Here is an 18,165-nt window from a genome sequence, read left to right on the forward strand (position 1 = left end):
GTTACATTAGTAATACGCTTGCTTATAATGTTGAGTCATAGCTGTAGCAAATTTGACTGCTTATGCTATCGTGTATTATGTTGTGCTATCTGTCGTTTTTCTGCGCTTTTACTGCTTCTATTAATGTAAAGCTGCTTTGAAACAATTAAGTATTGTGAAAAGCGCTATATAAATAAAATTGAATTGAATTGAATTGAAAAATATGCTAATTGTATTTTTAAAGAGCTCCTATGGTCCGATTCACGATTTTACATTTCCTTTGGTGTGTAAGTGTGTATTAGTACATGTTAATGATCTGCAAAAGGTAAAAACCCCGAAGTAAGCGATGACGCAAGTCTCCAACGTTTACTTCCTGGGATTGGTGATGTAGTAAAGACCGACATTATCATAATTCCTCCCGCTTAGACTCACAGCCTGTAAGTTAACTCCTGTTAGCATTGCATTGTGAGCGAATCTTTCAAACATGGAAAGGAGCGTCACATCCGTCTGACGTCAGAGGTATTCAGGCCAATCAAAACGTACAGATTAGCTGGCCAATCAGGGACACAGCGCTTTTCAAATCAATGAGTTTTGTAAAAAAAATCAGGGCGTTTCAGGAAGCAGTATATCTGGAGCTACAAAAATGTACGGTATGTGGAAAATAATGAACCATAAACCACGTGAACACAATACAAATACACAAAAAACATAGTTTTTATCAATAAAATAGGTTACTTTTACTAACTTTAGATAAAAGTGTCTTGCCAAGTATTTAAATGTACATACAGTACACACAGTGTTCCTGTAAAACTTACTAAATATACACTAAATTTATGTGCTACAAAAGATGTGCTTTCATAGAAATTAATCTATTAAATAAACAATTTACGTACTGTATATAAAAGATTAAAAGTTTATGTTTTTTCCTACAATTTTATTTTAAATTTGAAGTTATTTAGCATAAACTATTTTATTTTATTTAAAATTTGAACATAACAGGAGGGTTAAACCCATCATTTCTCCCGCTCGTGTTTAAACTATTTGCCCATAGACCATCCCCTCTAAATAATCGGAACAGACACGGTCGAAAGTGGACAAAAAAGACGGATTAAAACACCAGGTGTAAACCGAAATTTGTCTCTCTTGTCCCCTTGTGAGCGGATCATCCAAAACGCATCTTAATACCCTGCTCTACTAGTCATTTATAACGGCCTGGACTCACCTGAACTTGGTTCTTTGCACTCTCTGCACGCCTGGGATCTGCATGAACACATCATTGAGCTGTGCATAAAGAACACAGAGACATCAGCACTCAGGCATGACAATTACAACATGCGTTTATTAAAAAGCACCAAACATTTATAAACACTCACATTCTCCTCCACATCCCGTCTGAGCATGTCTGTCTCCCGAGCATCGGGACGGGAAAGAGTTTCGGAATATTGCTGGTTCAGACGAAGAGAGACGGGAAACTGGACTGTGAAGGAAAATAAAGAAAGAACATGAATAAGAGGTAAACAAGCAGCTACAAAACTGTTGTGTGTGATAGTTCAATCAAGACTAGTTAACTAGCTGAAGTTGGGTTTATACTCACTGGTCTCTTTGGGGTTGGGTTGTATCTGGTTCTGGGGGTGGTTTGGACCTCGATGCACATTATCTGTGACCTTCCAGCGTACCACATCAGTGCTCTTGAGTGGGCCGGTGCGTGCCATCGGGGTGTCCAGATGATCAGAGGTCAACAAAGACTGGCGTAGCATGTAGTGGTCTTCTCTGAATCCCACCATACGACCTGCCAATCACATACAAATTATACATCTGTTTCAATCATCTAATCTTATAATTAAAGGTTAGATAAAAGATTATATTTCATATTATATATTAAAGAAATAATAAATGAGACAATTACCTCTGCCACAGCATGGTAGAAGAGCAAGACAAGCCTGTTAGAGAAAGACAGCAGACATTAACAAACTAGGATGCAATGACTGAACAATGATAATGAAGGTCAGTTTAAAGCTATATTAAACATGTGACCCTGCCAGAAGAACATTTTGTTAAAATATTACCTGATATTTTTAATACTGATTGAGTAATTGTGCGGTCCCACTACACTTTGAGCGTGCAAATATTTTTCAAACGTCACTGTGAATATAGGGGGGAGCGTTTCGTCCATCTTTGCTTTTCAATACAGAAATGTCACGCAGTGACATACCGATGTTCTACTAGTCACGTCTACGTGTGATACGAATTTGCTGGTTAAACAGAAGTGCGAAATATCTTTGCACACCCGTGCGTTTCCCATCTGATGCATTTGCATGTGTATGAATTGAAGTCAATGGAACGAAAAGTCCCATACGGCAATTTCTCTGGCCAAAAATATGCTTTCATAAATATATGTTAAATACATTTTGTAGAAAGTAAAGCCTAATTGAATCTATAAATTTTGAATTTGAAAATATATTTTGTTTTAACCTTCATATATCAACATATATTTCAAAATGCATTTCAATGGCAAGCAAATACATTTCTAATTTTACAATTCATATGGCAAAAAAATTATTGGCCAAAATATATTTTAAATATATGCAAGTTAATTTTATAAAGTATATTTTTGAAGTTGAAAATATATTTAATTTAAATCGATTCAAATCTGTTATTTTTTTAATTGTTGTAACATAAACAAAGTTTTCTTCCAATGCGACATGAATATATTTCCTTAGTTAAAAAATATATGAGGGGCTAAATATATATTTTAAATGCTGTAAAAAAATATATATTTTAAAAATATTTCAAAATATACAAAAATGGCCAAAAAATATATGGTGAAGGATATACTTTTTTAAACATATTCCAAAATATATTTCAGCAAATATATTTTTGGCCATTTTTTGTACATTTTGAAATATATTTCAAAATATTTTTTTTGCCATATGGGGTGTAGTGTGACCAGCCTTAGTGGGCATGTACAGCAAAGCTTTTACGCCAGCGACCGGTGCATGTTTTTAATTGTTTTCAATGGAAGCTCGGCGTTAAAAAAAAACAAACAGCAGCAGGCGTATTTTTTTCGCACTGAAATCCGGTGCTCGTATTCAACTTTGGGTGAAAAGCTCGGACCGTCAATGTCAGTGCTTAAACGGCCGTCCAATCACAGTGGAGGAGGGGCGGGACCAATATCACAATAACTAACAGGCAAATCGTTCAACAACTGATAAACAAAGCAGAAGTATCACAGTAACCAAAGCGCTCAGCTGAAGAAAGCTGGCAGGCGGCGTTTTCAGTCACGTAAAAAAGCTTTGGTGTGGATGCCCCCTTAGCGCTATGTCAGAAATTAATGTGAAATCAATGATTGAAATAAAAAATTGTGTGTCTGTGTGTAGATACCTGGCAGCATTTGCAGTATTTCCAGCAACAGAGTAATAGCAAACCAAGCAGGAGCATCAGAAACATTATGAGAGGAATCAACCAGAGGAAACCTGCAGGTGGACAGTCTAACACACAGAAAAAACAATACGTTAGTTTCACAGAGACATGTTTGACTGACTATACCCAACAGCTCAAAACTCAACCTATAGCAGCAGACACATAACTACAATGAGCCACAATTAAACCCCGCCAATCACAGGGCACTCTTTATAAGCAGCGCCCTTTTAAAATGAATTTTGTACATATCTCACCCTTCTTTTTCTTCACCAGGACGAGGTGTTCTTTGTCCGTCTGAGTTTTTGGATAATTCACGGTGTAGTGGTACTGGCAATCGTCATCTTCATCACGGAAACTACATTTCTCTATCACGTTATCATCTGTGGACATAAATGAATCCATCCATATTTTGTTCAGGCTGTTCACTGCAGTCAAAAGTTTGAACACACTTGACTGAATTTGTTTTTCATTACTCTCATAACCTGAGAGTGTACATCCCCTTAAAACGAAATACAATTATTCAAAGCGACTTACAAATAAGCGAGCATTTAACATTTTGTAAAGGTTGAAGGTTGTGGTGGACTCTGCAGCTCGGGTGGAGGCTGGCAGTTCGTTCCACCAGAGAAGAACGGAATGAGTAAATGTTTTTGTGAGCGATTTCGTGCCTTTGCCTGATGGGACAACTAGTCGATGCACATTAACCGAGCGTAGATTATGGGAAGAAAAGTATATCTGTAAGAGCTGAGGTAAGAGGATGAGGTTTGCGTTATAGTCCTGTAGGCCAGTGTCAGAGATTTGAATTGAATGTGGGCAGCTACAGGTATCCAATAAAGTGAGATCAGAAGAGGTGTGACATTACTTCTTGCAAAATTAACACGATTCGATTTAAGGTTTGACGTCTTACCATCTTCTAGATCTTCTACCAAGATGGCTTTAAAGTGACATCCATCACACTTCTTTCCTTTTCTCTCGCCGGTGTTCCAGGCCTGGCACTGGACGCAGCTCCTCTTGGCCTCACACATGCCCAGCTGTGCCTGCAGGGTCAGAGCCGGTCAGTATCCACATAATTGTAGTAAATGTTCATAACTTATTAACATTATAGAGCACATGCATACACTAGGGGTCTTCACTGGTCCACTTAGATCCGAAAACCAGAGGGAGTTCCGACCCGAGACCCAAGCGTGTATAATAATAAGGGCATCGGGTCTCGGGTAATTTAAATTAATTTGTTCTTGCTGTAACAGAACCGAGACAACCCAAACTCAGGGTTCCCACACCTTAGTTAACTTCAAATACAAAGAACTTTCCAGAACTTTCTAGGTCCAATACCCTCAAAATCAAGGACTAAATGTAGGGACAAATTTCAAGTGAGAGCAAGGTTACATTGTGTTACCCTTAAAGATACATTGTACCAATTCCCTTTTGATGGAACTCGCGCTGCGTCACTGCCGTGACACTTTGGGGACGCCTCCAGGGGTAAGTGCGTCTGAATGTGTATATCAAATTCAACCAATGGTGAGGCTTAACGACAAAGACAGGGTGACGTAAGAGCCAGGAAGTATATCGCTATCTGAAATATTGCCAAAGACGGCGTTACAGGGATGCAGGAAGTATGGCAAGGGAGACGCAGCGTCTACAGTTACGCACGTAACCCGAGACATTTTCAGGTGCCAAAAACAACTATGCAAAAAATCATTTTGGTATGAATCAACATTCGCATACAGAAGAAATAAGCATTTAAAGCGAACAGTTTAGCACGTGTGCTTAAAACATCTAGAATTTTTATGATATTATCCTACACTACACAGGGAATAATATGGATTTTTTTTCCAGAAAACTTCTTGCATCAAATAGACTCAAGCACTTTCAATGACCTGTATCTATGTATGTATATTTTCAAAAACTTCCTAGGGCATCAAGTCAATTTCCAACCTCACCCCTCCCCATTTGCCGACATTGTGTGGCTGGCGGCAGGTTAATTTTCCTTGAGCCAGACCTGTCAATCAACTTTGAATGCACATTTTAGCAGTAATCTTGGTGTTGTCGTCAGATAACAAAGGAAAATAACTGGAGCAGCGGGTTAAATTGGATGCGAGGCCAACAGGGTTTTTTTTATCTGACTGGTGCATTCGGGTATGCAGACTGCACACAAGTCGGATCCAGTCGGGTTAAAAAAATCGCCACTGCTTCGAGTCGGATTTTAGTCTAATTTTCTTGGGCTTGGGTCGGGTCTTTAAAAAAAAAGATTTAGCACATCGGGTTCGGGTAAAAAGCGACAGGGGTCATTTCGAGTCGGATACATTTCTTTGGACCCGAGAAGACCTCTAGCACACACATCACAATCCTACCTGAAAGTTGGCTTCACAAGTGGGGCTTAGTGGAAGTCCTGAGTGTTGACACTCACAGCGGCCACATTTACACACACCACGGCCATTACAGATACCCTGGTAAAAGAAGTAAAAATGTTGTGCAGCTGTGGAAATTGTTTTTTAATAAATATGGATGCAAGAGCTATATCAAAATGTAAAAAAATAAGACATTTTGGCTAATATAGATCATTATTGGTATGCTATGGCTGATAACCGATATGTGACCCTGCCTGTGATAATCCAGCTTTAGTCTGTTTTCTACATAAAATCATCCTACATAATGTAAAGAACATTCTTTGTAAATATATCCTTGATATACATATATATATAACTTGATGCTCCAAATTTCATCATTAGATTACAAGCTTAAGCCTGGATATCACAGAGTGTTTCATAAGTTATGTGTGGGCTTGCAGGGTTTACCCCTTTGCTATCCACGCATGTTTGGTTGCTGGTGGGACATTCACAGGCATCTCCAGACCAGCCAGGTGTACAGACACATTTCCCCATACTGCAACTGCCACGGTCTGAGTTACACACAGAGGTGAAAGGTCACCAACAACTACGACATGTCAAAGCACATCCATGTGGGTAACGAAAAATAATACCAAATGTGAAATGGTATCCCGGTTTTATCACTAACCATTACAAAGAAATCCACCAAATCTTTGACAAAGGGATTTGTCAAACTGACAGAGTGGCCCTTCAAACTGGTTCGGGTTATAACACACGCATGTGCCGCACATACAGTCTCCTCTGCCGGAACACGGCTCCGTCATCCCGGGACCCAAACACATTTTGGAGTCCGTGGAAGCTCCTGCTGAACAGTTACAGAAGGGTCCTAGCCTATAAGGGCGGAGAATACAATTGGGGGAATGATGATTGGGGAAAACACAAAAGTTAAATGCATCAAAGGACATAAAAAAATCAATAATACCATCCGCTGACACACTGGCATTTTCCACAAACTAAATCTCCGTGGCCGTGACACCGCACTGCATTTTTGACCGGGGTCTGATATGTTAAGAAAAAACAGATTGTAAAACTTTCAGAAGACACTGCATGACACAAGAAAGGTTCTTAAAATCTACCGAAATCACCTTTTCACATTCACATCTCTGACAGAGCACTTCAGTTTCGATTTTGAAGGCGGAGCTGAAGGTGGTGGGTTTGACTCGCAGAGTTCCCTTCCGGTCTGCAGAGCCTGCCTCACACACATGGCGGTCTCCTACCTTGGTAAGAGCCTCCAGACGGACCTTAAATCTACCCTACAAACAGGTAGAAACCAAAAAACAGTGCCTTTATTAAACGCTGAAAAGTATTGATAGTTTAGTGTAATGAAAAATTTTACTTAATTTTTCTACATTTTTATGCTATCATCTTTGTGTAGCACAGGGCCACTTAAAAGGCACATATTATATATAAGATGTAATTTAAGTCTGAAGTTTCAGATCAAAATACTCCACCGATCATTTGTTACAGCATGCCTAAAATGCCCCTATTTGGTTGGGAGCAAAAAGCGCGGTTTACATGTGTGTACCTTTAAATGCAAATGAGCTACTGCCCTCACTCTCTTACTTTCAACAGACAGTAAGTGCATTTGATTAAAAATAGATCTGATTTCTGTGAATACAATAGTATCTTTAGCTACTTTAGTGCTACAATGTGCTAACAAACACTTTTGGGTAAAATTAACCAGTCTGTCAGTGATTATGGGCGGGGCTTTGTTTGTGTGATGTCACATTAACAAGAGAATCAAAATAGCGTGTCTAATAAGACTGCTTTGGTTTAATAGCGATAAAAAAAAACAAGGAGCGGGTGGATTTTTTTCATCGTAGGGTTGTTGTGTTCACACACTGCCAGTACACATTTATGTCTAAACACCTTGTGAAAAGTGGTCCAAAGCATCCACATAATTTGTTTAGTAAATGTACTTACTAGGGATGCACCGAAATGAAAATTCTTGGCCGAAACGAAAAAGAGGAAACCAAGGCAGAAAAAACGAAACCGAAACACCGAAATAAATTATTATGCCAATTATTAGTACAAATGCATTTATGGTTATTGTGTACTAACTTTACTAGGGGTTTGTGATGGATCACAATTACAGTTTTTGAGGCACGGATTGGATTATTTTTCAGATCAGCAAAAAGGGGGTGGGGGAAATCTAATAACAAATAAAGAAATTGCAAACATTTATAAAAAAGAACAAAGTTGCACATTAATAAGGGCTAACATTAGCATTAGGTACAGAAAATGAATTAAATGAGTCATAACACTGTCTTTGTATTATTTTTTAGAGCTACAGAAGTGATTTTCTCTTTGTCTTGGGTTGTTTCATTAACATTAATGACACAGACTTAAGTAGGTTAATTGAGGTTACTGTCTCTTTAAGACCAAATAAGCAGAGACTGTTTTCTGATTGTAATCTATACACTTAAGACATAAACAAATGTTTTTATTAGTAAAAGAATACTGTGGAGATCATTTCGTTTATATGTGTCCTGCCAATAATAGAAAGATTTTATTTTTGCTTGTTTGCGTCTCACTCGTGTGTGCACTATTGAGGGCACTTAAACGCGCGGGCACACAGAGACCGAGGGCGAATCCCAAACAGCGCAGCATACAAATGTTACGTTGTTTTTCATTGTTTTATTCGGCAAATGTATACAGTATGAGACACATTTGCGCAACTCTCTCTTAAGTTTACACACCAAGAGTTCAGATCTTTGAAGGGCACACTGTGATGATCACGTCTGGACTGTAGGTCTGTGCCTCTGTGCTTACAGACAACTCCTTACTTCAGCGCCTTTTTGCGGTTAAATACATCCACACCGCATACATGGTGCTTCAGACAAGCACGTGCAGGTCGCGGTTTCTGTTTGCGTCATCACAACATTTCGGCCGTATTGTTTCGGTGATAAAAGTCTTTCGGCCGAAAACCGAAAATGCTCTTTTGGGCCATTTTCGGACGAAAATTTTTCGGTGGCCGAATATTCGGTGCATCCCTAGTACTTACCTCGCAATAGTTAGCTTGAATGGAACAAAGCATTCACATAACTCGTCTGGGTAATATACTAATGTCGCAATAGCTAACCTGTCTGTAACCGAGCAGATATTAAACCATAACACTGTGTGACACTTCCATTACATGTGAACGGCCCCTACGCTAATAGGATTTTGTTTCTCTCTCCATGTCTCGTCCTCGATCCAGAGGAACTCGTTTAATCTCCTTATCCGTTTACATATACATAAATACATATCTCCCAAGGGTTTTTTTCCTCCTAGGACTTATTTCCCTCCTGGCCAAAAAGGTCGGGAGGTTTTTCTCTTAGGGGGTTTTTCAACCCCGGGGAGTCAGCCGACATTGGCCTAACTTAGCACCGTCTTCTATATGTTACATTATTAATACACTCGCTTGTAAAGTTTATTCATAGCCGCTGTATTTTGCTACTTATGTTATCTGTCCATTTTTCTGTGTTTTCCCCTGCTTCTAATAATGTAAAACTGCTTTGAAACAATTACCAATTGTGAAAAGCGCTATATAAATAAAACTGAATTGAATTAAAAGTGGATTTTGCATAATATGTGCCCTTTAAAAGCTTTTATGATGGGTAGGATGTACATTTGGTACACTCACAATTTCTCCTGGCGTGATGTTGAAATTCCCAGTTTCAGAGAAAGAGCCGGACTGAGACAAAATCTTAGCTTCCACTGCTTTTGGTTTGTCCTCAGCGCGAATATTGATCTTGGAACGAATATTCTGTACAAAAAAAGAAAGACAAATTAATTGACAACCTGATGAACACTTACATCAATTGCTGATATCCCAGAGAATCATTCTGGTATGATGCTGATAAATGCTCCACATTCTGTTTACCTCAAAAGCTTGTTCTAAAAGGGTCAGGATGTTTAAAGAATCTTCCTGCAACCGTCCCACTTCAGCAATGGGGAAGTATTGAGACAGTTTCTGAAAAAGTGATGTCACATTTAAGTTATAGTATCAATCAATAAAGAGTTCACATTTTCATATAAAATATATCACTTCTAAAACTCGTGTAAACATATGGTACGAAACTAGACAAACCTCGTAATGTGTATAGGAGTGGTTAGTGATAGCAAAGATTGGGATGATATTGTGCTGACCCAGAAGTCGCACTAGCGTGGGTATAGATGGGTAATCTTGAATGGTGTCATGTGTATATTTTCCATCTGCACTCAGGTGACATTTCTCATCGTTACGATCCAAAATGCCAGCAAGCACGTTGGCGCCGTCGGCCTCGTAATGAAAAGCAGATTCGGTGGAGAAGACCAGCAAGTGGGTGCTGTGCTGCCTCCATCCAATCTGAGTCTGTGAAGAAAAAGCGTTATTTCTGAGTTACAATGATGTGGAACATCACAAGTTTAAGATCCACTAACTAATCCAGCCTGGTATTTTTTACCGAGATTAACAGCATTGTTTAACAAACGGTACCTGGCATACGGCAGTTTGTAAGATGGCATCAAAGCCACCCTCGGGGGCGTCCAGGTTGCCAGATATTCTCTCCTTCTGCAGCTTATCTCTGAAGTAGGTGATGTTGTTGGTGAGTGTAATGACGTTGCTAAATGAAAACGGAGGGTCGCTGTTGGGCCACGGCTGCTGTAACCTGTGAGAGATTAAACACACAAGCGAGTAAATCTACAAACAATGATTCAAATCGTATTATTGATGTGCTTAAGCTGTGTTGTTCTCACTTGGCTGGTCTCATGTCTGTCTGTGGCTCTGTGACTTTATCCACAAACTTGCCAAATCCAATGGTGTAGTCATCAGAGATTTTGCCAACGAGGTCAGCTGTGTGAGGTGAGCAGAAAATCAAACAAATAAATTAACGTCCAAATAGCACTGCATCAATTATAATAAAACAATTTTCCCCCCAAAAAAAGAAAAAAATTATAGTTCGCTATATCAACACTCTCCTGACTCAGCCAGCTTGTCTCCCATTCTCTTCAGGTTGTCCAGATCATCACTCATTGAGTTGGAGAAGTCCATGAGGATGTAGAGATCCAGAGGGCCACGGGGCGGCTCAAACACCTCCATCTCCACCTCCTTCACCTCCCCGGGGAGAAAGGTCATGCTCTTCAGCTGAGGAGCCACCTGTGAGTACTTCTGGCTCATATTGATCCGTTCGTTCTGTAAAAAACACGCATACGTAAGAATGCATGCACACACAAACCCAACATCGAAATGACCACCAAACCTTCAGCAAAGCATGGGCCAACAAACCTGAATCATCTCTTTGGAACTCTTAAATCCTACCAGCAGACGACATGTATGGGCCTCCAGGTTGCTTTTTAAATCACATCGTTCATGCTCAAAAATCTGATGAAGCACACATAAAAAACAGAAAAATGTAGTCAGACAGAAAGCTACAAACTGTTTTAAAGGATAAATTTAATGAAACGTAATTTAATAAAAAATCTCTCATCATTTATTCACTAAACCTCAAAACATTTTCAAATGTACTGTTCACAACTGCAAAGATATGAAAGACCAAAACATTATTCAGTCATGTGGCTTTAAAATGACATTAAGGTGATTAAATGATGAAAGAATTGTCATTTTTAGGAAAACTGGTGTTGTTAAAAACACATACCACAAAATGCATGTGAAAAAAGTGAATCTAATCTCATCAGCGCAATATGAACATTCGAAGCCCGTCTGGATACAGTCTGTGCAGGTTTTGGCCTTGGCTGTATTACAGCGATTTGCTATATAACACAAAAACAGGGGGCGCTCGATGCGAAGTTCGTTACAACATGTATGTAGCCAATCATGTTGTGTGTGGTTCGTAATTTCAAAGTATGTGTTCTGCGCGTCGAGTGATCCTATGTGCATCAAGTGTTTTGTCAAAAAAAAGTGCCTGCTGCAGGGTTTATGATAAAAGAGACGCTCGCGTTTGGCAGATACTCACATAATCTCATGCGTAATCAGAGTTTACTGTTAAGGGAGTGTCTTGCGTGTATTTTGTGAACGTGAGCGTCTCTTTTATCATAAACGGTTTTGACGCATGTGCAGCAGGCATTTATTTTGACTAAACATGTGATGCACATGGTTCACATGACGCAACAAACACATATTTTGAAAACGTGAGCAACACACATGACACTCCGAACACTTATTTTGAATTTGCGCCTCTCAGAAGAGCCGCCACTGTTTAGTAGTGATATCCACAGTATTAACAGTATTCGGTAATTTCCACAGTTTTAGATTATGTGCACAGTATTAGCAATATTCAGTATTGTCCACAGTATTTAGTAATGTCCACAGTATAAGCAGTATTTAGTCATGTCCAAAGTGTTAGTAATAGTCATTTTCCACATTATTAGCTGTATTTATCAATGTCCATATTTTAGTAATCACAGTATTTAGTAATATCCACAGTATTAAATAAAGACCACAGCAGTAATGTTCAGCAGTATTTGGTCATGTCCATAGTACTAATTAGTAATGTACAAAGTGTTAGTAATGTCCACAGTATTTAGTAATTTCCACGTTACTAGCCATACACTGCAATAAATGATTTTCAAGAAAAAAAAATCTTAGAACTTTTTTTCTTGTTTTCAGTAAAAATATCTAAACATATTTCTTGAATTTTTCCTGAATTTAGTGTTTAAGAAAAATATTCAAGATTTTTTTGCTTACCCCATTGGCAGATTTTTTTGCTTGTTTTATGCACAAAATCACTTAAATTTGATATGTTTGGTCTAAAAAAAATTTGGTCGTTTTGCTCATCAAGAAAAAGCATCATAATTTAAGCATTTTTTTATATTTTTACTGAAAACAAGACAAAAACACTAAGAATTTTTTTTTCTTGAAAATAATTTTTTGCAGTGCATTTAGTAATGTCAATAGTATTTAGTCAAGTTTAAAGGGCACCTATTTCATTACTAAAAAACGTTATTTTGTGTATTTTGTATAATACAATGTATTTGCGGGGTTTATGGTTCAAAAAACATATTATTCTCCATATACCATACATTTTTGTAGCTCCAGATTTCCTGAAATCACGGATTTTGTACAAAACTCATCAATTTGAAAAGCACTGTGTCCGTGCCAGCTAATCTGTACGTTGTGTTTGGCCTGAATATAGGGCCCTATAAAATCCGTTTTATTTTTTCCCAAATTCCGTTTTATTTTTTCCCAAATTCCGTTTTCTCCGTTTTAATTTTTGCAAATTCCGTTTTAATTTTTGGCAATTATATTTTTACCCATTACTTTTATTTTAGTCATAAAAAGAGTGTGCCTTTTAATGTTAATGATTAAAATGTAAATGATTTTGGGGAAAAACTGGATAACAGGATTACTTAATGACTATAAAAGATGCATTTACACACGCACATACACACCCAACTCAATTCAATGCATTGTTTTTTTAGTGTTGTTGCAGGAGGCTACAACAAGGTGTTAAAGCAGTGGTGCCTTCAGAAGTGCCTTAAACACATCAATCCAGCGGAACGCGATCCATATTTTATACACAATCGCTTGAAATGCATATAACTTTACAAACATACACAGGATAGTGATCTGACTTAGGACAGCATGAGCACGCAGCTCTTTGCACGTGCGAGCGAAAGAGAGACAGAGAGCGGCGCCATGATGCAGATGATTATATTTTAAATGCGAGGGACAGTTAGTTTGCCTCAGCTCGCTTGAAATGCATAAAACTGAACAAATACATGAGGATTTGTGTTCGCACTTCGGACAGATGCCTGAGCGCGTGCACGTGAGAGGTACAGTGAGACAGACATGGATGAGAGAGTGCATGTATCTTTGCGCTCACCGTGAACAGAGTGTTGACTAAACTTCCAAACTAACAGTTCTCCGGTCACATAAAAGTCATGTGAGACCTGCTCGGAACTAAGTGCTTAGCGTCGAATTTCTTAATTTTTTCGCTGACGAAAGCAGAGTCGTGGAGAGCCGCTTCGCCATGGTTTCAGTGTTTTGGAGGAGGTCTGAAATGACGGGAGGGGGCGTGTCGCCCAGATTTACTTCCCCCGCTCTGCATTTCCCCCAGACATACGTTCGTCTCCCACACAAAAACATAATTTTATTCAAAATATGTCAAATTCCGCAAAATTCCGCGTTTATACTAGATTCCGTGTTAATTAGTCAATTCCGCGATTCCGTCCGCGATTCCGTGATCGCGGAAATTATAGGGCCCTATGAATACCTCTGACGTCAGCCGGAAATGTGACGCTCCTTACCATGTTTGAAAGATTCGCTCACAAAGTTAATTTACAGGCTGAAGCAGGAGGAATTATGTTAATCTACATCACCAATCCCGGGAAGTAAACTGTTGCCTACAATCCGCTTGTTTGTTCTAGTCCAAAAAAATTGATTTACGTTGGAGACGATAAACTCGCGTCATCTTTTACTTTGGGGTATGTACCTTTTGCATAACGTTAACATGTAATAATACACACTTACACACCAAAGGAAATCTAAAAACGTGAATCGGACCATAGGTGCCCTTTAAGCAATGTCCACATTATTGCCGTATTTAGTGATGTCCGCCGTATTAGCAGCATTCAGTATTGTCCACAGTATTTAGTCATGTCTACAGTATTAGCAGTATTCAGTAATGTCAACAGTATTCAGTAAGGTCAACAGTATCACGTAAGGTCCACTGTATCAGCAGTACACTGTATAGTAAATAATTATATACTTTTATGTGACCCTGGACCACAAAACAAGTCATAATTTGCATGGGTATATTTATAGCAATAGCCAAAAATACAATGTATGGGTCAAACTGTTTTAAATGGCAAAAATCATTAGGATATTAAGTAAAGATCATATTCCATGAAGATATTTTGTACATTCCCTACCGTAATATATATACTTATTATCATAAGTAATATGTGTTGCTAAATACTCTTTTCTCAAAATGGCAATTTTCTCAAAATTTAGATTTTTTGAACCCTCATCTTTTCAAATAGTTGTGTCTCAGCCAAATATTGTTCTATTCTTCTTATTTATTCAGCTTTCAGATGATGTATAAATTAGGGCTGGGTATCGATTCAGATGTTCCAGATCGATTCAATTTCGACTCACAAGCTATCAAATCGATTCGATTTTGATTCTCGATTCAATTTTCGATTCCGGTTCTCGGACCGGTTTTTATACTCGATTCTCGATTCAACTCAATGAATATAGATTTAATACAAATATTATATTAATTAAAAATAACAGTGAACATAAGTTTACAAGTGGGTAATTAATAAAAAGACACTATCGTTGTCGTCTTGCTTGCGAAATCTAAAATGCTTCCATACGTCTCACTTTTTATGTGAAGGTGGCATTAATGTCGATGAAGCACCTGAAACTGCCATTTTAAGCACTGAATGAACAAATGACAGGCTCCTTGGTAACATCGCGCAAGCCAAAAAAGAGGGTGACATCTAGTGAAGAAGACTAGATATTTGATTAACGTTAATCTTACGTTCAATGTTTGCAGAAAAAAAATCGATTCTGCTCTTTGAGAATCGATTCTGAATCGACCACGTAAAAAAAACGATTAATCGAAATATAGATTTTTTTTGCCCAGCCCTAGATTTTTATGACTGATTTTGTGGTCCAGGGTCACATATAATTAGTAAGGAATAATTGACGACGGGCCGTTGAATTATAAGAAAATAATGCACACCCAAGGTGGTTATGCGTTACATCGCGGGTGTGCATCATTTTCAAATAATTCAAAGAACCAGAGTCTATTTTTCCGCTTATACCACGGTTACCAAAATATTGCTGTGGTGCCTATATTAAAGACATTTCAAAGGCTAGGTGTGCGGTTATTGAAAAATAACACCCATGGAACATTTCTCAACCAATCAAAGCATTCAACAGCCCCGTGGTATAATTAGTATTATAGTACAGTGTTTTTTGACTGTCATAAGTAAAAGTGTTTGTAATGAGATTTAAGGTATCCACCTTGGCTGGTTGTAACAGTGAGCAGGAGAATGTTGATCCCCACGGCGAGATGCAGCGCCCATCCTCCCATTTCAGTCTGAAACACACATATAACTCACACATATTACATTCATTTACACATGATGAACCAATAAGCCACATACTACTACAGTATAGATGAGACATGCCAGACACATGCCTTGATGAGCACCATACCATAAGCAGAAAATACTTCTAAAACATCAACACAACTGTGATTCCTTCATGTCAACACAGACACACTGCAGACCCAAACATTAAACTTTAATCTGCCCCATAATTCATTACGCCTATAGTAGTAGAGACCAACCTACAGATAACAGAACAGCATGCCATGCCCCCAACTCTGGAGGATTAGCTCTTAAAACACTTAAAACAGAGGAAGAAATGTGATCCACCTGCCCGCTATCACTTTCCCCCTCTCTCTAAAGACATCAAATGAAAGCCGAGCCCATTTCACCCTCCATAAATCTCTGGACTGTGAAGAACAGAAACAGACCAATGATTTCTCAGGAATTTTGCACATATATGTACAGATGTACGGAGAGGAGAAAGAGAGAAAGGATTCTGATTTTCATCCAAACATTTCCAGCTGAATCCTCCAGTAAAAAATACCACTGACACATCTTCTCACCTATGAGTTCATATTTTGACCGTCATCGCTGGAATTTCGCTCCAGGATGAGAAAACATGACTACACCTGAGATCTAAACATACTTTCGCATGCTATTATGACCGTGATCTGGAAAGTGTTAACCTCCCATACTGCCAGATATCACGTTAAGTCATATAAGAAGAAAAACAACATAATTCAAAATTTTGTTTTTGCGTAATTAAAGTTGTTTTTACATATTTACATAACACAATTACCATAAAAAAAGATTTCTTCACAATTTCCTCATGTTGCACATTCAACAAACTTACTTAAATTTAGCTTACATTTGGGGCAAATCTCATTGTAATAACTTCAACATCAACATTATTAAAGTCTCCACAAAAGCTGTTTATCAATCTAAAAGCAATAAAAAATGTATACAGCGTAAACAAGCCCAGACACAATAGCACACAAATGTGATTGTCTTTAAAACACAGCTGCAAGTGCATAATAACATTAACAAGAACCTGCACTGGTGCAAACCAAACCCTTTCACGTATTAAACTTCAATACTATTTATTTGGTAAACACTGATTGAAAAGGATTGAAAGATGATGAAAAACAAAGACAACTAGTACACAATTCTTATCATATGTGAATCAACACTAGCGCAAAAACTTAAAAAATGAATCCAGCGACTCTAAATCTATTTTTACTTCAATAGCAACAAATAAGGAAAACAAACCAAACTAAAGAGTGTGACAAACAGTAAAGTTTAGAGCGATTGCACCAACCTCTTAGTCTGCTGTTCCCAAGTCCCAGAGTCCAACCAGAAACCGCAAAGTTCTCTAAAAGTAAATCCTTAATTCTCTGCCTATTGTCCAATGATTAACCAAAGAGGGAAAACAGGTTTCCCACCTGTTCTTCGCAAATCCAAACAACTTGTTGCGCTTGCAGGAATAAAGTCCTCCTCCTAACTCACTCTGTGCTGCAGACTGAACGTTCACCTCGGATGTTGCATGTGTTTAAGAGTGAACGCATGTCTGGTCTCCGAGATTAAATCCCTCCTCTTTTGCTCAAGTTGTTCAGGTGGTTAAAGGCAACACCCTTCCTTTCTTTCTTCTCACTTTGTGAGGCAACACAGCCTCTCCACCTTCCCTTCTGCACTTTCACTCGATCGAATTGCACATTAACATTCCAGCACCCTCACCTGTATGGGCTTGAGAATGACAGGTCAGAGCTCCTTCCCAAGGGGAGAAGAAAGGGAGAGAGACACAGAGAGAGAGAGAAAGAGAGAGAGAGCCCTGCCCTGGATGACCTTGCACAGGGAGTGGCAGGCAGATTTATTGCCTGCAGGGTACAAAGAATCATTGCTACACTTTTATGCACGTTCAGGCATAAGCAGGTACATGCACAAACACAAGCTCGGCTACACTTAAAAACAACCAAAATTGTGCATGCAAGGGACGTGCAATATCTAGCATCAAACACAAAGTCTCACACAGGGCATTTTCTTTGAAGTTTTCCAATGTCGCTGTCCGAAATATGTTTCCTGACTCAAGAGGGAAGAAAAGGAGAGAGAGAGATAAAACTGTGCTGGCATTTAAAAAGGAAAGTTCCTGTTGGTTAGGAACAAAGCAGTGGTTTTGACAACTACCTCTATTCCAGCCTGTCCCTATCCGTGACCTCACCCAGACCAGCTTACAACAGAGCGGATTAGACACGCACTGAAAAGACAGACAGACATACAGAAAGAGACAGGCGGGCAGACGGATCCGAAGCAATTCATTTTAATGATCGCTGAACTCATGAGG

The 18,165-nt window shown here is 38.7% G+C and overlaps 1 protein-coding gene across 1 annotated transcript in view; it reads right to left on the reverse strand.

The window, feature by feature from the left end:
* itgb4 (integrin, beta 4) overlaps positions 1–17,581 on the reverse strand; it is a 38,005-nt gene extending 20,424 nt beyond the window's left edge. Inside the window, exons 1-22 of the mRNA XM_073868063.1 lie at positions 17,146–17,581; positions 15,739–15,814; positions 11,436–11,516; positions 11,032–11,129; positions 10,719–10,938; positions 10,503–10,599; positions 10,243–10,414; positions 9,856–10,119; positions 9,649–9,738; positions 9,409–9,531; positions 6,869–7,036; positions 6,706–6,782; positions 6,412–6,614; positions 6,192–6,295; positions 5,748–5,843; positions 4,304–4,433; positions 3,654–3,779; positions 3,361–3,467; positions 1,886–1,919; positions 1,574–1,768; positions 1,353–1,456; positions 1,202–1,260 (exon numbers count right to left, since the gene is read on the reverse strand). Coding sequence (XP_073724164.1) covers positions 1,202–1,260; positions 1,353–1,456; positions 1,574–1,768; positions 1,886–1,919; positions 3,361–3,467; positions 3,654–3,779; positions 4,304–4,433; positions 5,748–5,843; positions 6,192–6,295; positions 6,412–6,614; positions 6,706–6,782; positions 6,869–7,036; positions 9,409–9,531; positions 9,649–9,738; positions 9,856–10,119; positions 10,243–10,414; positions 10,503–10,599; positions 10,719–10,938; positions 11,032–11,129; positions 11,436–11,516; positions 15,739–15,808 — 2,618 coding nt within the window. The 5' untranslated portion in view covers positions 15,809–15,814; positions 17,146–17,581. The remainder of the gene's footprint in view (positions 1–1,201; positions 1,261–1,352; positions 1,457–1,573; positions 1,769–1,885; positions 1,920–3,360; positions 3,468–3,653; positions 3,780–4,303; positions 4,434–5,747; positions 5,844–6,191; positions 6,296–6,411; positions 6,615–6,705; positions 6,783–6,868; positions 7,037–9,408; positions 9,532–9,648; positions 9,739–9,855; positions 10,120–10,242; positions 10,415–10,502; positions 10,600–10,718; positions 10,939–11,031; positions 11,130–11,435; positions 11,517–15,738; positions 15,815–17,145) is intronic.
* Positions 17,582–18,165: the final 584 nt, after the last annotated feature.

The sequence above is a fragment of the Misgurnus anguillicaudatus genome, chromosome 5, assembly GCF_027580225.2.
Source record: "Misgurnus anguillicaudatus chromosome 5, ASM2758022v2, whole genome shotgun sequence".
Lineage (NCBI taxonomy): Eukaryota > Metazoa > Chordata > Actinopteri > Cypriniformes > Cobitidae > Misgurnus > Misgurnus anguillicaudatus.